Source organism: Neopelma chrysocephalum, unplaced genomic scaffold, assembly GCF_003984885.1.
Source record: "Neopelma chrysocephalum unplaced genomic scaffold, ASM398488v2 Primary Assembly neopelma1_22b, whole genome shotgun sequence".
Lineage (NCBI taxonomy): Eukaryota > Metazoa > Chordata > Aves > Passeriformes > Pipridae > Neopelma > Neopelma chrysocephalum.
In genome coordinates this window covers 23,571,599-23,598,218 of record NW_020897690.1, presented here as the reverse complement: position 1 = coordinate 23,598,218, position 26,620 = coordinate 23,571,599, and the positions used below count along the sequence as shown (strand labels likewise).

General features: G+C 36.5%; 1 protein-coding gene across 5 annotated transcripts in view; it reads left to right on the top strand.

The window, feature by feature from the left end:
• The window catches only part of CDH12 (cadherin 12), a 399,245-nt gene that overhangs the window by 319,317 nt on the left and 53,308 nt on the right, over window positions 1–26,620 (top strand). For all 5 annotated transcript variants that reach the window (XM_027681912.1, XM_027681921.1, XM_027681930.1 and 2 more), the window contains 2 exons: window positions 1,150–1,269; window positions 7,955–8,122. In XM_027681912.1, the coding sequence (XP_027537713.1) occupies window positions 1,150–1,269; window positions 7,955–8,122 (288 nt within the window). The remainder of the gene's footprint in view (window positions 1–1,149; window positions 1,270–7,954; window positions 8,123–26,620) is intronic.

Below are 26,620 nucleotides of genomic sequence, written 5' to 3'. Positions count from 1 at the left end.
AATTTCAGATCATGAACATTCTTTGAAACCTGCCAGTTTTCACTGAAGAAAAGTACCAGTCTTGAAGGGTTTGCAGTATTCCATGAGTGTTCTTGAAAAATGTCAAATGACCTCCAAATGCACGATGGTTCTTAAAACAAAAATGTGGGAATTACCCTCACCCCTGTGCCATTTCTTATGTAGTCAACCCTCATTTGCTCCAAATCAGCACTGAAAATTCCAACATTCAGTTGCACAGAAGATCATAGTAAACAATTCTTCAAAGCTTATGAGAAAGCCTAACTATGTGACTGTTCGTTTTGCTGAAGACTATAATTTGAACACGATTTTAATTATGGGGCAGTGGGTAAATGCAAGTAAATTGCTTAGCAACCAGGATGGACAAGACATTTCTGCAGACTATTGCCATTTACAGTGAGTTTTCTGCCTTCAGGTGCATTTTTTTTGCTCCATGGATCCCTTTTAAATTGGAATGCAAAGGAAACTGCACTAGGTCTGTTCTATAACCATGGCTGAAAATAGAGTGGCAATGTTCTCCTTCCACAGTACTTCTGTTTCCTACTGAGCTTTACTGGAAAGGCAAAGGGACTCAAGTCTGGATTTTGAAGACAACTGGCTGAACTAAACGCCTAATTTCATTCTACAGTGGGAATATGAATTGCACCCTTAGGAGACTGCTGTAGTTTTTTATGGTATTTAGACTTTGGTTCACTTAATTTCACTGGAAATTCAGGAGCTGCTTGATCAAATGCTTGTTTTAAATGCAACAGTCATTTTACTTCCACAGTTGTCTACTTTTTCACAAAGTGGTGAGATATACTCCTTCTTCAAAATTCAGTATTAAGCTTCCCCAAGCCTCCATCCTGTATGTGTTTTGTAAAAAGTTTTTTGCAAATAATGCTTGCATCATAAACTGTGTAGAAGTGCACTTATCTGATGGTGCACTTATCTGCTTTTCTTCCCCATTATGTCTCAGTTAGATGGTTCTTAGCATGGAGATGAAGAATTAACTGTTTTATTCTCACCTTGTTTTTAGTGGAATTGGAACAGCAATTGCAACAGGATCCATGAGCAACAAGAATAATATGTCTGAAATTTCCCTGATCACTGCTCTATGCTAAAAATGTAATTACCTGTGTTTCTTTGCAGGAGCGTATGTGCTTCAAGTAAAAGCAACGGATGCTGATGATCCCACTTATGGAAACAGTGCTAGAGTGGTTTACAGCATTCTTCAGGGGCAACCATATTTCTCCATTGATCCCAAGACAGGTAAATAGTTTGTCAGCAACCGTGAAAGATTTAAGCTTTGTTTTTTGATTCATGTAGGCAGTATCAATAGATCTGGTTGGTATGGCTTAAATCCAGGAGAGTAACTTTCCACATGATTCAGTTTTGAGTATTGACTAGTTTTGTATGAATTAAAGTATGTTGTAGAAACAAAAGAAACATTCTCCTTCCATCAGTCCTAGAACAGCTAAAATAAATCTACACTGAACAATTATTTTTTTATGCTTTTAATGCTCAATAGATAAAGCCTTGTCTGCTACATGCATTCTATTTAATTTGTTTGTTTGATGTTCTTTTTTTTGTGTGTTTTTTTTCTCCCTGAAGATTCAGTTGTGTATCTTGTGTCTTCTCAGAATTTTTACTTGCTGAACTTACAGTCAGAAATTCTCCAGAAATTATTGTTTTGCTATATTGAACTAATTTGAGACTGTGGAGCAGCTGATCATCTTCTGCCCTCCTCTTTTCCTGGGACATACTATCTTTGTCTGGGGTTACTGGACATGTGAGCTAAAAAGGATAGTATGTTTAGAGACTGAAATATTTGGGAGGTTGGTAGACATGTTAATTTGGTATCTTGTCCTATATTTCAAAATGTCATTCTTGTTTCTATATTTAGTGATTCAGCTAAGTAATTCCAATGGAGCTGTACTTGAATGTCAGATTGTGTGTGAAAGAGCCTTTAGCCCTGATCAATCAGCAGTTTGGTGGTATGGGCCTCATAAGGCTGTTAATGCACTATCTCCAATAGGTTACACATACCATTTTTGCATGCTCCAATTAGCAGGAGCTAATAATCACATTGCAATTTGTAATGAGTAATTTTACTTTTCAAACTGAAATGGGACTTCTTCATGGGTCTAGGGAAAAAGTATTTACCTTTATACTTATTTTTTCATTTCAGTTTTGTAAGAATGAGTATGAATTCAATGGTAAGAAAAACCTGGAGATAAAATTGTAGTTTTAGTACAAGTTTCAAAATAAAAAAAAAATAGTTACTAGTACTTGAAAGAAGAACTATTTTTCCCACGACACTTTGAATGACATATACTGTCATCTGTTACCCAGTAGTGAGTCAACCATGAGTGATGGCCTACACCCTACTAGCCCTGGAACATCATACAAACCTGGGGTTTCCACATATGCCTATTATTATCTTTAATGAGTTACTCCTGTGATAAAAGAATAAGCACAGCTTAGAGCCGTAGAGGAAGATTTATGAAACAGTAGCCCAACATACCTTAAAATCCTATGCCAGAAAAAAAGCATATAGATTCATGCTTCTACAAGCAACAATAATATGTCATAACCAATAATATGCCATGTTTTACAGTAGAAAGCTCACATTGTGAGAGTTACTTGTGGGTCTAGCAATGACTATAGAAATAAACAAGATGTGAATAATAATGCATAGGATAGTGCTTAATGATTTGCTCTAAAATCCAGAAGTCTTGGGCAGTACTACAGATCTGGCATTTCCAGTTCTTTATTTTATAACTGAGGAGATGACACAGTAGTTTTTCACTGCAGTGTTTTACTGCCAGATATCTACCCTGAGTGCTTTTGACAGGAAAGGGGAAGAAAGCCATTTGGGTACAAAATGACAAACTCAGAACTACCAGTAGATGGATAAGCATTTTTTGGGTTGTTGTTGGCTTATTTTGTCATCTCTTGCATTCTAGTGACAATTTTGAGACATACCCTTGGTAGTTAAAGAACCTAAGAAATTCATACTAAGTCAGGCCAAAGATCCATGCTGCCCTGTATAATGCTTCCAAAAGTGGTGGCCTGCTTAGCTCTAGTGAAGGCTGAAGAATAAGTGTTTAGTGATGCACCCTCAGCATACTCTTCTAGTCTTCAAAAACTTGTTCCTATAAAGTTTCTGGGTAACTAGTGGTGTCGGAGTAACTAAAACTCTGAAAGGATTTCTCCTTTATAACTTTTCCACTTCCCAGTAGAGCTGAATATCCAGGAGCGTGGTATCTGCACACCAAATTGCTAGAAATTCCTTGGCAAAGATTTATTTTGGTCAAGAACCAGCTCCTTTTGCTTTCTGGAAATAGGGACACGTCTTAACTTGTTTCATACCTCACACATTGCACAGTGAGGTACAGTGAACAGTAATTCCTATTTATTCCTATTCCCCATGACCTTATATACCCACATTATTCCCCAATTACCCCTTTTCTACACTGAAGACATAATTAAACAGAAGCCATTTCATAACACTGATCATCCTTCTCCTCAGGATGAGAAAGTATACACAGTATTCAAGAAGGCAGCTGATATGAATGCATACGGTGGTTTAATCATAACACTTCTGTTCTTTATTCCTTTCCAAATAGTTCCAAACATTGTTTTCCTTTTAGCTTCTACCACTCAAAAGCTGATACATTCGTGGAAATTTCTATTACTACCTCAAGATCTCATTGCAAAGCAGTGACCCTAATTTTATATGTGAAATAAGGGTTTTGTTTGTCAAGCACAGGACCTTACTCCTACTCCTCTCTCAAGTCATTCCTAATAGGTGATAAACATTTATTCTGATATAAAACTAGTACACTTTAATAGTTTTTAACCTCTATGGGTCTAAATGACACAGCTGCCCCTTTACTCCCTTTCTTTACTAACCTAATCTTTTTCTGTCTTCTTGTTGGATGTAAGCAAACCACGTGAAAGTGGGAGACCAAGCTTTTATTGCTATTTCAGGGAGGTTAAACACATGATAATACCTTCTGGAGAGCAACCATTAGACTGGCACAGTCTAAGGCCTCCAATCTGATATGTGGGGAGTACTTTTTAATACTATAAAATTGCTCTTCTGATTTTAATGCAAGAGCTTTTTTAACACAAAGCACTTGTCTTAAAACAGATAACCTCTCTTATCTTTCCTCTGCAAATTCTGTTCTGTTACGAAAAAGTCCATTTCCACCATTAAACTGTCCTTTCCGCCCGATTTTCTGATGTGTTTATGAGGTCACTATTCTTACATATGGCCAAATGTCTCTAGGTTTTTTAGATTCAGTATTCTAGTCCATCTTCTGACCTCAGTTATACTATTGAAATCCAAATTGATGTCAGCAAGAGTATTGTTGTTGATAATTATTCTGGAGGTTTTTCATGAAACCTAGATTTTCTCTTCCATGTAAGTGAATGATCTCCCATTGAATTATGGATCAATAACTTTGCAAAGCACATCTTCTGGCCCAGGTTTCATGCATAATATTTGCAGTTTTCAGCAGTATAATGGAGACCATACTTTTCTGCACATTTGATATTGATGACATTTGAAAACACACAAAAAAATCAAATTTATTCAGTTCTGTAGTTGAACAATGTTTATTGTAAAATCTTAAGGTAGGAGAATTTACAAACACTCAGAACACCGTTACATGCACATAAGACCTCTATATTATAATAAGCCCTTGATTTAAATTTGGATATTCTTTGTGAAGCTGAAGTTGAAATACCGACATTTGTAGCCCTTTCTTTCCTGTGGATTTTTATATCTACTTAATTTTTCTATTTTTGGGGTAAGATAACTCTAAATCACATTTGTTCTGTCCATATGAACCAATGATTTTGGAGAAAATAATATTTCTCAGGGTTTTGTCTAAGGTTTTTGAAATGGAGTAGGCAGAAAAAGGAAAATTGCCTACGAATTGCTAGACATGAAAATGATTCTCATTCTTTTTTTTTTTGCTGAAGATAAAATTTTTTTTAAGGAAAAAATATATAGAATCGGCTTACACTTCCAGACAGGAATAAACAGTGGGTGATTTGGAACTTTTCTACTACAGTGATAGCCCATTCTTCATTTTCTGAAAACCATGTGAAATATTTCCGAGGAAGCCACACAGTTGTACCTAGAAGACATATATCAACCAGATAAACTGCATCTTCTCCTCACAATCTTCTATGTGTTCCATTTTTTCTGTAATCTTTTTCTGTAATCTTTTTGGACTTGAGTAAAACTTTGGATACTGCTTTTTGATACAAAATGCCCAACACAGAGCTGAATAACCATGTTACGTGATGGGTGAGCAACTGGCTCACAGATCGGGCGCAAAGTTATAGTGAATGGGGTAATATCAGACTGGAGTCCAGTCACTAGTGGGGTTCCACAGGTCTCCATCCTCAGCCCAGTTCTCTTAAACATCTTCATTAATAACTTGGATGCAGGACTTGAAGGAATACTAAGTATGTTTGCAGACAACACTAAATTGGGAGGGGCTGTCAACTCCTTTGAAGGGCACAGGGGCCCTGCAGAGAGACCTCAACAAATTAGAGGGTTGAGCAATCATCAACTGTATGAAGTTTAACAAGGGAAAGTGCCAGATTCTGCACGTGGGATGGGGTAATCCTCATTGTGGATATAGACTAGGGAATGAGATACTGGAGATTAGCGCTGTAGAAAGTGAGCTGGGAGTCCTGGTCGATGGCAAGTTGAATATGAGTCAGCAGTGCCCTGGCAGCCAGGAGGCCAACCGTGTCCTGGGGGGCATCAGGCAAAGCATTGCCAGCTGGTTGAGGGAGGTGATTGTTCCGCTCTGCTCTGCACTGGTGTGGCCTCACCTTGAATATTGTGTGCAGTTTTGGGTACCACGATATAAAAAAAAGATATTAAGTTATTAGAGAGCATCTAAAGGAAGGCTACAAGGATGGTGAAAAATCTGGAGGGAAGGCCTTATGAGGAGCAGCTGAGGACACGGTTTGTTCATTCTGGAGAAGAGGACACTGAGGGGAGACTTCATTGCAGTCTTCAACATCCTCTTGAGGGGAACGGGAGGGGAAGGTACCAATCTCTTCACTCTCATGACCAGTGACATGACCTGAGCAAATGGCTTGAAGCTGACTCAGGAGAAGTTTAGGTTAGATTTTAGGAATATGTTTTTCACCCAGGGGGTGGCTGAGAGCTGGAACAGGCTCCACGGGGAAGTGATCCCAGCATCAAGCCTGTCTGAGTTCAAGAAGCATTTGTACAGTGCTCTAAAGCACATGGTGTGATTCTTGGGCTGTCCTGCGCAGGACCAGGAATTGGACTCGATGATTCTGATGCATCCCTTCCAACTCAGCATATTCTGTGATTCTATGATTCTATGTTATTTTGTATTGCTAATATAACAGGAGGCCTTTCATTCTTATAGCTCTTTTCTCTTTAGAATGAGATTACCAAGGATGTTATAAAATACTGTGGAACCCATAGGCTCCACAATGCCAAATTATGGATTAAGAGATTCAAGAGGAAACTTACCAATATTCATCCTATTTATAAAAAATATTTTTTTCATGAATCTCACACGAATACGAATAAATTTTTGCAGTTTTATAATTCAGTATTTCTGTTCTGGAGCAACTGTAAGCAGGAGAGTATATGCCATCCTGAGGAAGGAGAACGGTGGTTCCTAAATAGGTTGTCATTATCATCATGTTACCAGTGGAGAGAAAGAAAATTTTTATACAGTTCAGTTCAGTGGGAATTTTTGATAGGTCCCAGAAATAGCAGATTTAGGTCAAAGTTATTTCTAGACTCTGAAAAAGTGCTATAAGCTAATGGTTCCTATTCTTATTCATTAACGGAGCAGTGGTTAGTTGCTATAAAGACAAAAATAATCCTTAAAATTTGTTTCTTGTCATTTCAGACCCATTATAACACCAGGGTAGAAAAACTGCTTTTAATCTCAAATGGCTTAATACTAGAAAATAATACTTTCTAAATCAATAATAACAAGGAAGAGTCATACGTCCAGTTGGTTTATCTTTCAGTTGTGCATGTTGTCTGCACCAAAGTGAACCTGGCCATTTTCTGAAAAATATTGATGAACATATGGCATTTTTCAATGCTATACGCACTTGTAAAGTTTTGACAAAGAAATACATTTTCTCCTACACATTTTATTTCAAGAAAATGGTTTGAGTGCCCAAAAGCTTATAGCTTTTTATGACCTTATCTGCTAATTTTTGTATTCAGTAGTACCTCTCTCTCTTTCCCTCTTCTCTCTAAGTCTTCTTTTTAACCTATACATTCTTAACATATCAGAAGGGATATTATGGCATACTACTTAGATATCAGCTGTCCCAAATCACTGAAGATTAAGAGTCATTGTGGTAATGTCTTACCGTGATCCTTTAATTACTTTTTTTTAAGGAAATGCCTCAAATTGTCATTGCATCTTTGTGCTATATCAAGAAAAATTTCTCAAGCGAAGGAAGAGTCTTCTAATAAAGACCTCCTTTTGTACAGAAGAATATTGTCTCTGCCTACAGTAGTTTAAATTTGTTGGCAAGTGACTAGTGGGAAACAATTGAAGATGCAGGCTCTGAAATGCAGTGCCACCAGATCTGTCCACCTTTTTTGTGCTCTGTACAAGGAAGTGTTCCTCATCTCCGATGTGGTGAAGCTATCACGTCATTCATATCCCTAGGGAAAATGCACCATTCTCTTTCACCCATTCATCTCCGCTTGAAAAGACAAAACAGTAACTTTGAGTGGCTGAATAGCTGATGAACACACTTTTGAAAAGCCTGAGTGATTTGCCTGTGTTTCTTTGTGAACTCCTCTCTTATCAACCCTTTCAGAAGAATTCTATTCCTGGTCCAAGAGATCCAGTATTAAATTGTAAGAGCCCTTTGTTTACTTGTTCCTTCTCTTTCCCATTTCTTCTTGTAGGTGTAATAAGAACAGCTTTGCCAAATATGGACAGAGAAGTGAAAGAACAATATCAAGTTCTAATCCAAGCCAAGGACATGGGAGGACAACTGGGAGGACTAGCTGGTACTACCACTGTAAACATTACTCTCACAGATGTCAACGACAACCCGCCCAGATTTCCTAAGAGTATGTAGTATTCCAAAGCACTAATTTTCAAACAAGTATGACTGAAGGTATTAATTTGATAAATCCTTTAGATAAGGAACTCAGATTCTGGAAAAAGAACAGTATATGATGAAAAAAAAATAGAATTTCCTTGTTTTTTAAATTATATAAAGCTCGATTTGAAATTATGAGTTGAATGTTTTAGAGGAAATATATAATCATTCCACAGGACCAGCCTGAGCCTAAGAGTCCATTTCATTTACACTCTAGAAATGATTTGTGAAATACTATTTTGTCAAGGGAAACTGGGTGAATACCTTCAAATGACAAAAGGTTATAACCCTTCCAGGTAACTTCCATGTACCAAAGACAGAGCTAGCTCATGCTAAACATTATTGTTATGATATTCAGAAACAGATTTTAATGTGTCTTGGCCCAGAAGACTATGTCTGTCCTTGAAAATACTTGCAGACTCAAAATAGTGCTCATCCACTGATAATTTATTATGTTTCCCATTAATTAGTTTAAATGAAGCTTTTCAGAAGAATGTTAATTTAGAGTTTCATAGTCTGGGTATGATTAGATGGATTGTTACTTACTTCTCTCCATAAATTTATTGAAGTGTTGTGTATCCCATACCTTTGAAATGCAGAAACTAATCAAGCATAAACCTTGATAACTATGTCAAAATAATTAACTGCTAAAAGTTGTTATTAAGGCAAATTTGTATTAGAATACTTGTATGAGTCTGCAGTAAGATCATGGCAGCTTTTTGCTTTGCACCTCTTTTCTTGCCCATGAATTGTAATACCAACATAGGTATTATAAATAGTCCATAGGTGCAAAACCATATATACAACTGTGAAGTTTTCTCTCATATAAACATTTTTCTTCTTCTTTTACTCAGTCTGAAAATATGTTGTGTTTCTACAGGCATGTAAGAATGACTATGTTAAAGGAAGGATCCATCTGGTCCTTCCCTCTCTCTCTTACACTCACATCTGGAGGGTATCCAAAAAACAGGCTAAACAATACTGCATAAAATTTCCTAAGTTTCTAATTATTTTTAGTTTTGTTGGTGTCTTTGTATTTAACATCCCTCAAGGTATTTTTCTTACAGCAAGTTGCCCTGTTGGTTTGAAACTTCTGTAAAATTTCAGAGTCCACATTTTATATCAGAGGTACACAGATTAATCATGCATACCACAACAAGCATCTTCCTCTCCTTTGTTTTGAATCCATCCTTATACACTTACTTGCATGTTAACCTCCTCAAAAAATTCAGAAAACACTGGAAAATAAGAGTTTTTTTAGAAAACCTCTGTTGATTTCTTGAGAATATGGGATATTCTCTTTGAGTCCATTATTTCTGCTCCGACTGTTTTTGCTCTGCATATCGGTCATATCCATCCTTAGCTTTCCTAAACTCCCTGGAGATCTTTGGGGAAAAAAATCAGTGTTATATGAGTACCTCCAAGCCGTCTTGTGCACAGTGGTTTGAAGCAAAATATCGCACATCATAATAGTTCCCCTATTTCATCCTTCAGGCTCTTGGGCATGTAACAGCTAATCCCAATGATTTGTTACTGTTGTGTCCATTTGTTCCACAACTGCTTCTATAGCTAATTTAACCTTCTCATGAGTCCCCTATAAAGATGGGTTCCAGGATAAAAAAAAAAGTCCCCAGGTATTCTTCGCTAAAAACAAAGAAAAAAATGTATTCACTTTTACATTTGTGATCTTATCTTTTCTGAGAACTTCTATATGTCAGTTTTGGGTTGGCTTTATGCAGTTGCTCTCAGGCTTTTGCCTCCAGATGTCTTAAAAGACAATTATTACTAGCTCGGTTGTAGCAATTTATTCAAACTCGGTTTCTGTCTTCTTTATTGTGGTTTCATAGATGAAGCAGATTTTATGATTCTTTCTATTCTCCTGCCTGAGACACAACTTCACTTTTTTGAAAGATGTGTTCATGCTTTTATTAGCTAAGTTGTTTGCCTTTACATATTTGCTTTTTAATGGATGTGTGCATTTGCTGTGGGTCTTCAAAATGATGTCCCACACCACCCACATCAATCTAACAGTCTCAGCTATCCCATTCAGATTTTCTATAACAATATCCCTCAGTTGTATTTACTTCCATTTTATTATTATTATTATAATTATTATTGTTATTTATTTAACTGAGTATTGTTGTTATTTATTTAACTGAGAACACCCATCTTGTAATTTTGGCTTTTATTGCTCCAGCACAGATATTGTTTTTAAATTAATTATTGTTGCTGTAAAATTTAGAAGAACTAAAGAACTCTTCCTGACTAGCTAGCGTTAATACTGTTCTCTTCTTCAAGTCTTGCTTGACAGAGCTTCCTTTAACAAGCATCATTATTCCTCCACAGATAAGGTCTGCTGTGTCTTTCCTGTGTATTTTACTTCTTGATAGTATGCTGCCTGACTGATTTTCTTCTTTCCCACAGATATTGAATGTGCTACTATGCTGATATTCTTGTTTATCATTAGGGAGTAAAGCTATCCATACTAGTTCCCATTTTGACTCTTGGCCTTATATTATGGCTTTCTTTTTCCTCTTTCCTGTCCCTAATTTGATTCTGTCTGAAATACTATTTTTTTATTTCCTACTGGACTATCATCACTTTTTGCAGCATTCTCCAGTGAAGAATGCAGAATTTTGGTCATTGCACCCTTTACCTGAACTGTGTACTTTGGCATTTTTTTTAATTTGTGTGTTTTCCAACACCTGCAAATTCTCCTGAACTTTTTAGCCAGGTATCACAATGGCTATAGAAGAGTTTTTTTAACTTTCTGAAGCCTGTTTTTCCTATGGCAAAAATGATATTTGTATCTTCTCTGTGGGCACCAATTCCTTAGCAAGTACTCTGACCTTTAAATATTGTGACTCACTTCTCTGCACCCCTTTAAATGCCAGGCATTTAAAACTTTGTCTTTCCATCTTTTTCTCCTGATTGTAGACGGTGAGACAATTTCAGACTATGCTACTATGAATGTCCTCAACTTCAGGTTTCACTTGCTAGCCTAAATTTCAACCCCTGTCCAATCTTACTTTATTTTGTCAAAGCTCACATGGTGTATCTTTTAGTTTCATGACATGCTGTCAAAACGCATGTGAGATGCTTCAAATCTGATCAACAAACAAATCATCCCAGAGGTCCTATTTGTACCAATATTCTGACTGTCCTCATCCTCAGTGCTTGTTAAACTGCCCAACACTGCAGTTTTCTCCTTCCTTTAAGCTGGAACTGCTGCTGCTGGAAGGGTACTACAGGTACAAGAGGAAATAATGTAACTGTCAGGAGACTGAAAAACTCAGCACATTGGCAAGCTTCTTGGGCCCTGTGCTCTTTCCCATCTGGTTTTCAGTTGTATATTTTACTACCTTTGCTGTTAGGGGCCTTAGTAATTTTCTATTTTATTTTATGCCTTCATCTACTGTGATGGTGTAAAAATACACAAACTTCACATAGTGTCAGACAGTTTTCATGACACAGAGAAAGCATGGAATATAACATCCTCTTTGAAGAAGATAGCCTTGAGGTCTTATTTAATGCATGAACTGCAGTTATGACATCTTAGCCCAATTGTTGCTATGAAGGAGTAAAAAAACACACACAAGAGACCAAGCTTGTCCTGTGCTTTGCATGCTAATAAGGTTGAAAACCTTTTCTTTCTATTATATCAAATGTCACAAAAGACAAATTACAGCAGTGACTCTCAACAAAATAGAAGAGAATAATATTGGAGGTTTGTGTTGATTTTGAAAATAAAAAATACTTAATATGGCTTACAAGCTAAAACGTCAGTGTGGGGACTCCAGTGAACTGGACCAAGCTTGGTAAAGACTTTCATTTGGTATGTTACAGGCAACAATCCTGATCAATGGGGATTTAATTAGCCAGTCCCATTTTTGGTTAAGTGGTATGTGAGATGATGTGTAGTGGGCCTGAAATTCACAGACACAATGCTAATTACAGCTAAACAAAAAGAGCTGACAGAGAAAAAGTGGAGTATGAATTTTATTTCTAACATAGCAACTGTACTTTTCAGTTTTGTTCCTTGAAAATGTTGTAGTGATTCAGAGTGACTACCTGCCAGGAAATGGAGTTTGTCATTTGCTTGACTACCAGAGCTAAAACAATGCTTGTACAGAATTTAAGTTTATGTGAAAAATAAGCCTTTAAAATCAGGTCTACGTAGGTGCCAAGTTCAGGCCTGGCAAGACCTAAGGCCACCTCAGTGTTGCTGGGAGTTGAGACCTCCAGTATCCCATTACTCATTGTTGATCAAAAAAAGCCAGGAAGTGCAGACTGAAGAAAAAGACTGAAGATTCTTTAACACAGACTGCTGCAGAGTAAATGTTTTTGCATCACATAATCAGGAGCACAGTTTTGCAAAGGGCTTATGCCAAAGAAGTTCTGCTGTAGGTTACCTTATCAAATAAGACAATGTTAAATTTCATAGGATAAAGTTTAAATTTATTTTCTGAACTCAGTTGAGCTGAAAAAAAAAGATTTCACAGTGGAAGTAGGAGAACATATATTATTAATATTTGGAAGAAGCTACGTTAATAAAAAATACATTACAAGCTTGCAAAAAAATGTATCACGAAACACCTTCATCTTATTGAGGGTCCTTTAAGGAAACAGGCAGGTTTGGATGGGTTATCAGCATCCAGTGATGAAACACCACTGACTATCCTGCTGAACATGGAATTTTTTATTTAGAACCTGTGCTTTTGAACATATTCATTGGGGAACTCCCACCTTGCATGTCTCATAGTAATGAGAAGTGTAACACAGGGGAAACCTCTAAACATTACATATTTCTGTCAGAGATGTTTGACCTGTGGGTATTTATTGGCCCACATTTCAGAAAACTGATACTTCAGAAAACTGATATTTTCTTTAAAACTAGTAGAAAAAAATAATCTGAATGATTTTATTAGCAGAAATTTATTTCCAGAAGTGTTTTCTGCCTTGCCTGACTCTTCATAAGTACACTGAATTTCTGAATTACTGGGTATGTTTCATTGTTAAAGATAGAACTTTTCTGTAAATATGAAAATAAATATTTCATAACAAAGTTTGATTCTTGCAAAAACCAGAAGAAAAGTCAAAGATTGCAAAAGAAATCACTTTTCCTATCATAACAATGATGTTCAAGAAATTGAATGAAAATCCGGTATAACACAACATTGCCTTTGAACAGTGAAGAGTGGACAAAAACTGCTTTTCTGTAGGCATGCGTCCAGGTCCAGAAGGGAACTGATGGCCTTTCTCTCTGAGCTACTTATGTACATAATAGCTGATTAAGTAAAAAGATAATTCAGCACATCCTTCCTAGAAGCTAATGATCTAACCTTTAACTCAACAAGCATCGGACCAGTCTGAGCTAGCTGCCAGGACAGCTGTGGTTTGTTTCCAATTCTTAAAATAAGCTTCAAGAAAGAATGGATGGGTTATATTTACTTCAACATTAAAATGACAAAAACTGTATAATTAGTTGGTATAAATTATGCTTTATGGAATCAAAACAATTAAGTGAAGTGATTCAGCTTTTTCATATTGATTCATATTTTATAAGGTTTTATGCTTTAGTTTTTCTGTCTCTTTCTTTTGTTCGCCAATGACAAAGTGAGTGTGAAAGCAATTTAGATAAATAAACCCTTACATACTGAGCAATAAAAGCACACACGAATCATTTTAGTCAAAGGAATAGTATGTCTTTTTATTTTAATATGACATAAATATTCTTTTAAAGAATAAGGCCCTGACATAGAAGAAATGTAATTGAATTTTAAAATTTATACAGTTTTTATTTTGATATTGGCAAAAAAAAAGACATTGTCAAGTACCTTAAGAAGTCAGTGATAAGTTTGGTTCATTTTTAAGGTGTGTATTTTTAAGATGACACTGCCTGAATTTACTTTTTTTAATCTGAAATAACTATTTGGATAAAGCTATGTTTTATCACATCACTTCCAGCTCACAGAAGTCCATTTTGTGAGAGAATGACTAAAAGCTGTTTTCAATAGAAGAAAAATTAATTAATATTTGAATCCAATATTGAATTTTGCCTACTTGTGCATGTCTTGGCTAAAAAAGAAAATCATCTCTCTGGTGGTCAGAAACCATTATCTCAGGGCTGCTTTGCAACCACAATTTAAAATGTTCAGACAGCTGTAGAGCAATGCCTAGACATCACAAGGGCCATTTTTTTTTTGCTGTCATTGGTCTTTCCAGATGCATCCCAGTGAAATCCATCAAGATAGTTTGCATAAAAAGCATGGCAAATTTCCAGAAATGCTAACGTGTTTGGAAACAGAAACACAAAGATTCATCTTTCCGGCAATGACACTTTAAATAAAGCAAGGTTGAAGGATCATTCCTACGACCTTGTACATCCGTTGCCTGTCCATACTGCAGTAGTTCACAGCTAATTGGATTTATATTTCATGAGTGGCCACTACAAGGCATTCTACAGAATACATTAAATCCTCCACTGGAGACAGCAGAGGAAAAAACAATCTTAAAGAGAAAAGTCCACAAAATAGACAATTCAGAAACCAGAAAAAAATCTTTCATTGATGCAGTTTCAGGAATTTCAGTGCAAGTATAAAAGACCTTTATAAATGAGAGCTCGTCCTTTAGTCCCTTAGTTATATAGCCTTTGCATGGCGCTCGAATGACCTGTTATCTGGATGATCTATTATATAGAACTATTATATATTATGAATAGGCTTTGAATATTATTACCCTTTTGCATCTATTTTAAGTGATTATTTACTTGTTCATTACTTATTTTAATAGATTTACTGTCAGGTTGTACAATCTGTAGAAATATTTTAGAAGAAAGAACACCCAAGTGCTGAACTTCGAACAGCCTGCCTATATGTACTTATGTGTATACACTTTATATATTGAAAAATCTTATCATAGTTATTTATTTATATGTTACTGGAAGCTTTGTACATTACAGAAATTGCACACACATTATTTATCATAGGTTTCACTACATCAAGGCTGGTCAGTTTTGTTAACTCAGTAAACTAAATGTGGCTGATTCTAAGTGGCTTTGAACAAGTCTTGCTCAGATTTTATTGCAAAGTTGGGTTCAGAAGCACAGTGCAAGTAAGAACTCTTCCGGTCCACATGAGATAGAAAAGAAAATCTTTTAAACCATTGCTTTGGGTGAGTGGACGATGAGAGACAAGTTCCTCAGACAAATACTTTTAAAGATTTCAGAAGTATGTAACACAGATCATACCCAGTAATATATTAAACATCTACAGAAAAGTTTATGGTGAACTTGCCACTGGCTGCCACATGAGAGGAGCCCCGAAGAGAAGATACAAGGACTCCCTGAAACAACATCTCAGCCTTGGCCATATTGACCATCATAACTGGTCTACTCTTGCCTCCAATCGGGAGGCCTGGAGACACACAATCTATAACGCTGCTGATGCTTTTGAGAAAGCACGCAGGATCACCCTTGAGGAGAAAAGACAACGCAGAAAGAATCGTATCTTGCAGAATATACCACCTAAGTTGTCTTTCTGCTGTGCCTTTTGCAACTGGACGTGCCTGTCTCGTATTGGTCTTTTTAGCCACCAGCGCGCTTGTAACAAACGTGGGTAGAGCCCTGCTCAAATCTTGGTTTGTGAAGCCTAGCCATGACAGAAAAGTATTTTGTGATTAGGAAATTATTCTGTTCACTAATCTAAAAAATTTAAATAAGGAAAGCATAGGTTTTGATTTAAAAAGAAGCAATGAAGATTTATTCCCCCTTTACTTGGACAATTTGCTAGAAAACTTACTCAGGATTAAGGTTCAAAGCTCTGATCTGCCTAATTAAGCATTTTAACAAGTCTGCAAAAGTTTCTGAGAAGTTATTATACCCTCTGTAATTTAGATATGGAAGTATGGCTTCTCTTGGTATTCCTGTTAAAAGTTGTTGTATTTTGTATACAGCACTTGCATCTTCATTGGCTCTCAGAATGACAATAAGTCCATCTTTCATTGATTAAAGAATTTGCCTGGCAGACAAGATACCCTAATTCAGTTCCAGCAACTAATTACTTATTTTATACCAATAGGGAGATACTTGTACAGGACAGGTAAACAGATTTATTGCAGACTAGCTTCAGGCAGTGATTAGTTGGGTGACTGAGCCAGAGGTTACTTTGAATCAAAAAGGGAGGGAAGGTCAAATCCTTGTTTTCTTCATCTTTGCTAATTTTCTAACGACTATTTCATAAAACATAAAGGGAAAAAAGCATCAGCTTGGTTTTGTTAACAAAGCTTACATTGTTTAATGTCACAAAATCTTAAGCAAGTCTGATTTTCATTTACCTGTGAGTTTTGAGTTAACTAAAACTACATTTTTGAGTTGAGTGTATACTTTAACCAGCCCTTTCAAAGAGTGATAGAAGACACAAATGCAAAGACTACAGAAATGCAATTACAAGCCAATCATGAAAACAGCAGCCATGCAGATGTCATTATAATTTTGGATTTTAATGCCTGTGACTCACTTAACTACATCTTTAAAATCAGCAAAACTTTAGTCAAATAAGTACAATAATAAATACTAGCTGACCAGTATTTGCACAGTACTCTTATAGGAATCAGAGGAGGGAAAAGAGTAACTCCTCTTCATTCCAGGTTCCTTCCAAGTCTCACATTGCTCTACTATTTGCATTTCTGTCACCTTCCTCTGGCCTTTCTTTCCTCCTCCCCCTCCTCCCTCTATCTGACAGGGGGAGAGCTGTAACCCCTCTTAAGCAAGACCCAGAAGGACCACTCTGCGTGCAAGCCACAGTGTGACACAAAATGGTCATTTATTGAACATGGATGCTGGCTTATAAAGGGAGAATAGGGACCCTTCTGGAACAGAGGGTGGAGACTGGGAGGAATATTCAAGGAGTAGCCAATCAGGGTAACAAGGGGCAGAACTTATCCAAACATGAACAAATGAGAAACTATCTCTAGGGAGTGCTGTTGCAGCAGGGTTCGACGAATAGGGAAAGGGTTTACATAGAACCAATAGGAAAAAAGGTAACAGGGGTACAGAGAATGGAATCATACAATCTCGTAATAAAACATATTATGCCAACAAGAGAACAATTGTACAACTAAGTAAAGCACTGGAAACAAACACTCTCATGGTCGTGATGATCCTATCTTGTGCATGATGGCATAGGTGCACTCTGAGGTGTTTTCTTCCTCTTCCTCTGATCTCTCCTCATTAAGGCTCTTCCACCACTTGTAGGACTCTCTTGGGGCACCTCCAACATCTATCCTTACATTCAACATGGGCTTTTGTGTCCCCTCTCCTATAAGAGGCACAGATTTATCCTTGATCTCATTTTCATCTTATAACTACAGTGTGGCCATCTCCTCCTTCTATTCCATGAGAGGTTTTTTTCCTCCCCAATAATAGCACCGACAAAAGAATTTATGCTTTGTTGGGTCACTTCCAGCTCTGAGTTTCTTCACATTTTGCTCTACTGAAATCAGGATTCTTCACCATCCCAGATAAGCTCTTTTCTGCTCTGTCTTTCTTGGTTTGGCCATTATCCTGTCAAACAGCTCAGTGACCCTTGCCTGCTGTTTCCATTTCACCCATCTGAGTTAGCTACATGTTTGACAACTAGTCATAAAAAAGCCTCTGTACCTTTCTTTTTCCTGCACCACCACTTAATCATTGCAATTATAGACATTTTTACATAGACTAAAAGAAGGTATACAGTGGCTTATTATATTTCGCTTTTCAAAGCAAAAGAAGGACATAGGAGTGACAGAAAAAGTTCCTGGAGATTTAAATTGTCTATACTGTTAGTCTTAGAACAGTCACCAACACCAAGTAAAGCTTTCTCAGAGAAATTCAGGGCATTTGGAGAAATTAATACATATCAGGAACTATTTTCTACAGTCACTTTCAATGCAATTTATCTATTTTAGTGTGGGTAAAAGAGTTTAGTAACATAGAAATAGGCCATTCTATACTGACTAGCTTCTGGGACAGAGTACAGCTGGTACATGAATTTTTTTGTACAGTTGTAGCTTATTTGGCCTATGCTTTGCAATCCAGGCTATGCAGCCCACCTTGGGTCACAGCACCCCACAGTTAAGTAGGCTTCTGTCACTATTCGTGTGTGTGTAGCATAAAGGGGTTAACATCAAATTTAACATCTATAAAAATTTATATTTACACTTATGCCAACTTTCTCTTATTTTTTTCCTTATTCCTTTACACATCAGAATTCTTTTAGAAAGAACTAATTTGCCCCCAAAGGTGGATGTAATCTTAGTAAAAGCTCCCTAGAAAGTTCTTTTCTTTTTGGTAGCTGTCACTGTTGCATGATCTTAATCACAAAGCATCTTGAAGAGTGAAACATTTTATTCAGACTGAACAATGACACAATTCCCAACTAAAGCATAATATTTGGAAGAAAACTGTGAAATAAACTGGAGGGAGAAATATTCAATTACCATAGATTCTCGAAACACTAAATGTTTAGTAAATTTTATGTCTGCTACACTTGTATTGCTTTTTAACTCTCTAAAGAATGCATAACTAGCAAAGGCTGCCTAAAGACTTTTTGGAGTACAGACTGAATGAAGCAAAACACTTGTTTAAACCTCTAAACTGAGAGAGACTGAACCCTTAGCTGCAAAGTAGTGCATAAAATCAAACATAGCTATTTCCTGATACTACATCATAGCCAATGAAAAATATAGGTAATTTCTAATTATGTGAAATGCAATGCTCTGATTGTACTGTTAAGCAATATTTTGAGAAATACAAATGAGCACAATAGTGGTTAGAAGTTAAATGTTATCTGTTGGTTATAAAATTCTGTTGTTAGTCTATACTTATCAAATTCATTTCCCTCCTATCATCATCTTTAAGTGGTACTTGGTCATTAACGTAAAGATTTATAGGTAAATTATTTTTAATACATCATTATTATCATAGTAGATCATTATCATTAATAATTGTACTTTACATCTGCTACCTTCTGTAGAGAAGGTGTAAACAAATATGGTCTATAGAAATTCAACAACCTTTAACAGGAATCATGTCATTCATTCCACTGTGATGTGTCTTCTGTGGGGAATTACTAATTACTAAGAAATTAGTAATTCAAAACACAAGGAGTATTTAGATCAGATGCATGAAATTATCCACAGTAACCTTGGGATGTCGTGAAAGCCCCATGCATCTCCGCCTACTCTCTGATATTGAAAAGTAGCTAGGGCTACAGATTTAACAGCATGGGGTTGCCTTGCAATGTTTTGAGAATTTTTTCCAAAGTGACTCTGACTACAGTGTCACTTGCTTCATCACTATCAGTTCTGGCAGCATCTGCCTTTTTTCCTGAGGCCTTCCATCCAAGTAAGAAATCAATATATTCTTTCTGCTTCTAACTGTGGTGGGCTTGCTTTCTGAAATTCAGAGGCTACAGGGCAACATAAAGTGAAACAGACCATATGTAATTATTTAATTACAATCACAATAGTTTAGGCTCACGATTTTCAAAAATACCTAAGAACCACACTTGTATTCAGATTTTCAGGAGCGCTCCACTTCTTGTAAAAGTATTAAATGAGATGCCCAAGTGCTTGCAGCAATCCAAATGTTTCTAATGATCTTAAAAACAAGAGCTAAGCTGAAGATACCAAGCAGTTTGAAACTGTCTTCTCTGAGTCCAAAACATAATTTTAGTTGAATTTTTGCATAAATAAAGCTATAAAAAATAAAACGAAAATAACAGAAATATTCTAGAGGACCTCTCTTAAGTTTTTTCTGGAATTCATGACAATTATTTTGTTCTCAGTGGCTTCCACAGAAAATTTTTTGATTTTGTAAATGTGATTACCAATACTCTCAAGAGAAGGATCTAGAATTAAGCACTCACTGCTATTGCATTTTATTGCAAAAGAAGCAGTATTTACAAAGAGAGTTCACCTTTAAACACCTAAATTGGAAGACATAAACACCACTTGTGATAAGTTGATCATACTTGTTGTAAAGTATAAGAGATTACAAATGAAAAATATTCACTTGCCATCCTATCGTATCACTATTTTTCTTATATCACAGACTAAATCACAAGTTTTTAAGGAAACTGCATACAGTAACCCAAAACTTCAAACAAACTATAGTAAACAATTATGAACTTGTACTGGATGATTTCAAAGTTTTATCTTTAAAAGTAATAATTTTCTGCCTCAGCCTGTGCCAGCATGGTGAAGAAAAGTAATACATAGTTCAGGCAAAAGCATTTGTATGCACCCAATGGGTATGTGAAAATCAGAGCTACACAAGGAGTTTTTTGAGTAATACTGATGTTGAGAATGCTTTGTTTAGGTGATTTTAGGGTTGCAACTGAGGTGTGACTTGGAGGACTAAAATAGGAACCTAATTTCCTTAGTCGATGGACAGAAAAATGATTCTTCCAATACAGATGATTTAGAGCACCTAGCTTAGATCCTAAAGTAAATGGTTTGACCATATTCTTAAGAGTGAATGAATTATTGTAGTAAAAGTGTGTTATTATATTTTGTGCCAGAGTGATAAAGAAAATATTAAAAGGCTTCCATGAGATATCTCAGAAGCAGAGATGTTAAGCAGAGCATTACAAAATCCATGTCCCTTTCCTGGCAATATACTTTTTATCATGTTAATGTTTCACATATGTCATGCAATTTAACTTTGATAGAGGGAATAAGTCTATTGATTTACTTCATGGTGATGGTGTGATCACCAGAATATTACCAACAGACCTAACTGATAAATCCAAATTATATGCTGCCTGGTATCCTAAAAAAGGAAAGACATTTTCTCCTGAAAATTTTTTTCGATCTGTAAGGCATGCTACACCTTTGTAATTCTTTATAACCACTACATAACTTACATAAAACCCAATTGATTAAAGCTTTTAGATTATACCCCCCAAAAATTATTTCTCTCACTGTATTTTGGAGGTTTTTTACTTGGTAATAAGTTCTTAATTACTAGACTGGATATTAGCAGAACAGTCCTTTATTGGTCATGAAGCTGATCATGTGGAACTGATTTTCCACATAAGCCCTCAGAAATACAGGAAGCACACTATCTAACACATGAATGCATTGATAAAGGTAGACTTCACAAAAACGGCAAGTGATAATGTTGGGATGTCTCCTATACAATAATAATAGCATGATTAAAGCAGTTACTCAGGAACTTGATTTGTTATCCTCAGCCAGTAGGAATTCAACTCCATATCATCTAGAAGAAACCCTTAATTATGAACTCAAGGAATTTCTAGAAATTATTTCTTCCTCACTTGGTAAAACTGTGGTACCATAAAAGAAAATTTAAGATCTTCAAAGAAGATTAAGTATTATTCTTGCTTTGGTATTAGGACACACAAATCTGAGGGTCCGTGGCTCCAAACAATTTTTCTATAATTATTTCTACATTTTGCTGTTAAACAGAGTGTTCTTTATTGTATTTGCAACAACTATCACACTTTGGAGACAGAAGCTGTGGGCTTAAATATCTTGAGCTGAGGAACTGGTATTTCCCATTTCCTGAATCCTTGCTCCAAAAAGTGGAATATTAGTGTCTGTGGAACTAGTTTCTGACATGCAAGAGGGAGGTTTATTTTTAGAAAGCTTTGTGACAACAGCTTATCAGTAGAAAAAAACAGCAACTGGTTAAAATGAAATTTTTCAGTATACAAAAATTATACCATTATGATGGACATTATTTTTCCCTTTAGGGAGAGAAGAAAGAGGATAGGCTCAGAAACATGGTCTGCTAGCTCAACTCAGGGGCTGATGGAGTCCTGGCTCAGCAACAGCCAGCTCTGGGGAAGCTCCATCATGTGGATTATCCTACACTAGGGCTGGATCAAACTCAAAAGGGGTTTTGGTTCTGCTCATTTTCCCTGGACATCCATGATCTCTGCAGTCTTGGGAGATGTACCTTTTTACAGGTGTGGTCTTTGGAATCCAGAGCAGAGAACCAGGGTTTTTTAAATATGGTTGTGTTATATCTAATGAGGCCATAAACTCTAACTCAGAGCAGTGGGTTAGAAGCTGGAAGGAGCCTTGCCATAACTGAAGTTTTACAAACCTGTCCCAGGTCATGCATGACCTGTATCAGAGCACATGGTGACCGAGTCTGGCCTTGGTCTTCCCTATACAAGGTCCCAACCCTCTGCAGGACCCAGAGCCTCAGCTAGAAGAGGCATGAACATGCTGTGCTAAATCGTATCTCCCTAGTTTTAGGAGTATACGCATCAGATACCAGTAGTTATTAGGCTGATTAGCTGTAGCTGGTGTAGCAGGTTTAGTATCTTGAGTAACTGCTTATATTTACACTATCCTTTACTTTACCTATTACACTGTTGTTAAAACACCAGCAAGTAAATATGAACTGTTGTCTTATGATTCTTCCTAAACAGACAGAAATCAGTGCCCTTTTAACCGGGTCAGGATAAAAACTGAAATGTCTTGATAATTTAAACTAGCAAGAATATTATATTATACATAATCTGTTGGTTTGCTTTGGTTTGTTTCAGTTTGGTTTGGTTTGGTTTTCCTGAGGAAACATTAAGATTTAGATGAAAGAGAGATAAAATCTTTTATTTCAATGGTTTTTGCCTTTAAGATTCATGGTATCATGATTAACTGCAATGTGCAACATGGTGACAGATTAGAAAAAACGTTCAAATAGCATTTACAGCTCTTTGATTGAAGGCCATTATGCAGTTAGCTTAAGCCCTTAGATGCTAACCTGGGTTATTTCTTAATGATTGTTTTGCTGATGAGAAGTAATGATGGTTTTCATTTGTTATTCTTACCAGAACTGAAAACCTTTTTCCTAAGTGATGGTGTACCTGTAAACTGCAAGCATGGAGAAACAAAGAAACCCAAAGCTCTTTCTAAGTAGAAAACAAACAAAAAAAACCCCAACTCTCTTTGTAAGTAAAAATCAAACCAAGAACAGCTTTTGAGCCTTAAAAACTAAAACTAATCTAATCATGTCAAAGGAACTGTAAATGTGTGCTGCATTTCAGTCAATATGACTGATTACCTGTCACTTACTCAGCTCTGATTTCTTCCCACTGGGCTTTGAAACCATCTTTGTTTCAGAAACTCAGAGACAGTGTGTATGAATTGTTAGCTCACCTCTGCCTTGGTTTTCTGAATGCTTTTGGGGCTGAGTAATTAGCCCTGTCAGTTATTTCAGCCTAAAAGCTTCAACCGCATCATCGCTCATTTATTTTTATCATCCTCTTTGATGCTTCTCAACATGAAACAAAAGATCTTGACCAGGGAATATTCATTGCTACCAGCTTTCCTATATGTAAAAATATTCTGACTAGCATGCAATATATGTGACTAAAATCAGCAAAAGGAGAGCTAGTTGCAGAGTCCAGTTTTGTACTGCAGTTGGAGAAAAGTAAGGGCTTGCTCCTTTGGTACCTTTCATATCACTCATCTCTTACCAAAAAAAAAGGACCAAACTTAGAAAATGCACTTAAAAGAGATTTATACAAGTAGAAGAAAGATTTTTGTTGGCAGAGAAGTCACATGAGACAATCAACAAAATTTGACAGAACTGTTTGAGCAGCATAACCTGCTGCTGTATAAGTTTGTCAGAGCTGCTTGTTCCATCATTCCTGGAAGCTGAAGAGAACAAGGTTTTCAGGACCTTTGGGAGTAAAAGGCTATTACTCGGGCTGTTTCAATATACCTCTATAGCAAATGGAGGTAGTAGTGTATACAGGCAAAATGAACAATAAAAATTGAATAATGCTAAACTGTCACAACAAGTCCACAACAAGAAGTAATGTCTTCTGGAAACAGAAAAATAAAACTCTACAAAACTGTCTTTCTGTCTGATTTCATGTACCACATGTATTGATCATTTCAAATGTCCTCTGTACAGAGACCAAGCCTGCCTGAGTTCAATAAGTGCTTGTACAATGTTCTCAGGCACATAGTGTGATCCTTGGTGAGTCCTGGACAGGACCAGGAGTTTCACTTGATGATCCTGATGGGTGTCTTTCCACTCAGCATGCTCTATGATTCTACTGTTTGGGGAAGGGAAGAGTGGGAAGGAAGTTTTCATGCTCTATATTATATTCTCTTGAAGTTTTTCCCTGAGCTGGCAGCACTATACATTATTTGTTTTCATTTATTTTATTCTGAAAGTGTGTTGTCACAGTAGCTCCATTAACAGCTTCCGTATGTTGTGAATATTACAGGAGGACAATGGCAGTGTAATTACATACTACATCTTCAGAAATCTGACTCTTGCAGAGTTGAAGACTACTTCAGAGTTTCAAATTAATCTTAATGACCCCATTTTATTGCTGCTGAATTTCTGGAAATTATGAAATGCCAAATGCCATTGAAAATAACTGATAAAAGCCTAAACAATCTGAAATGAATAATGTAGTCTTTCCTTGATTTCATCTAAGTCCCACACTCTTTACAGCCAGTTACAATATTTTATAGAGAAATGTTTGTTTTAATGAATCTGAGGGCTTTTCAAACTGCTAAGAATAGATCAATTAGATAAAGATGGAAAAATCCATTATCATATGCTCCTACATTTCACATTCACCAAAACTGTGGCTGTATACAGCAAATGTAAGCAATGATTTTTGTTGTCCAATATAAATGGCTGTAAAAGACATGGTCATCAGAGCTAGAACTATGTTGAGAAAAATATAAGATTCAAGTGTAGGCAAAGGCCTTTTGGGTCTCTTTTCTTCTACCTTTTCTGCATAACTGGTAGAGCAGAGACCCAGTAATACGTGTATTTGTAAGTGACAATAAATAATATAAGAATTTGTAATTGTCTCATGAATACCATATTAAAATTTTATTCTTTACTCAGAGTTATTGAAGTACAACTAAGAGATAACTGAGACTATCTTGTCATGATACTATTTTGCATCATAGTACTCCTTTCCTGCCGTTAAAACAACACTAAGTAGAGTTTCTTTTAGTACATTCACTCGCCAAAAGAAGGACAAAAGGTTTCTTTAGTATATTCCCTTGGAAAACAAGTAGTGAAATGATAATTTCACAATCTTTAGCAGCTCAGTTAATGGGTAATACAAAGCTATACATGGCAATGCCCAAAAGTGAATGCTGACACAAGCCGACTTTACTTACAGGGATTTTCTCTAACAAACAAAACAAATTTTACCTTCTGGTATACTTTGCATACTGATGGGCAGAGGAAGGAAGCAGACAAAAGAGATTTTTTCAGAGGCAAATAAACAGACAATTACATAGGTACCACAGTACAAACTACTAGATCACAAAAGAGTAGGTTTGCTCCTAATCCAGCAGTGCAAATGTCATTTTTTTCCTCACCTGGAAATACTGTGAAGCTGAAAAAGCTGACACAGTGTGTATTGTAAGGAGATAACGACAGGGAACAGCGTCTACTGTTTAATTCAGTGGCTGGATGTGAAAGTCATCTATCCTGCTGATACATAATATACAACTTCTCAGAGCCTCATTTTGTGATGTATGACTGAACCACTGCCGGGCAGAAATCTCTGAGACGTCCCCCTAATATGCCTCCCACTAGTCACAGCTGTGTGTCCTGCTATACTGTTGAAAAAGAGGTGTAAATTTCCTCCTGCGTGTTCACGTGTAGAGGAACTGATCAGGCCAGTGCTGATGTTTTCTGAAGGGGCTGCTCTGTGAGAGCTGTGGATCATTGACCCAGGAAAACCAAATGATGGGGCTAGGTTTGTTGAGAGCCAGAATGAAGTGAATCAAACATCCTGGGCTCCAAATCAGCTCCAACAGTTGCTGGCAGCAAAGGATGCTGCATGAAGAAAGGTGAGCTGCCTGCCCACTGTAAATACTGGTCATATTGGTGTTCACTGGCAGCTGTGCGGAGTATCAACTCCAGTGAGAGGTGCAGCTCAGCAGGGAACACAGACATTTTGGGAGCAGTGAAATAAGTCAGCGCACCATGTTATAAACCTGGCTTGCTGCTACTGCTGTTGTTAAAGTCAAGGCTGCCTCAAACTGCTTTGGACTTTTTCTTTTATCTCTTTGAACTAATATGTCTAGCATTTTTCAATGTAGCTTTTTCCCTGAATGAAACCATTTTCGCCTCACCTATCAGCAACAGTGCTTATTTTAAAAGTGTGTAATTTGGGGGGGGAGGGGGAGAGTTTTTAATTTTTTATTACCACTAGTAGTAAATAATCTGAAAATAATAGCATTCAAAGCTAAAAATTAATGCTTAGCTATGAAATTTTAGTAAGAGCACCCTCTGGTGGCTCTTGTATAAACAATACTCATTAAGTCTTCCACCACAAGGAACTGTACATATATATATAATACTGACTTTTAAAGAAATGGGTGGAAACCCTTTTTCCACTGATTTTTTCCTTTCAACTGCTATGAAATCCGTAGATATATTTGCTCCAAAAAAAAAAAAAAA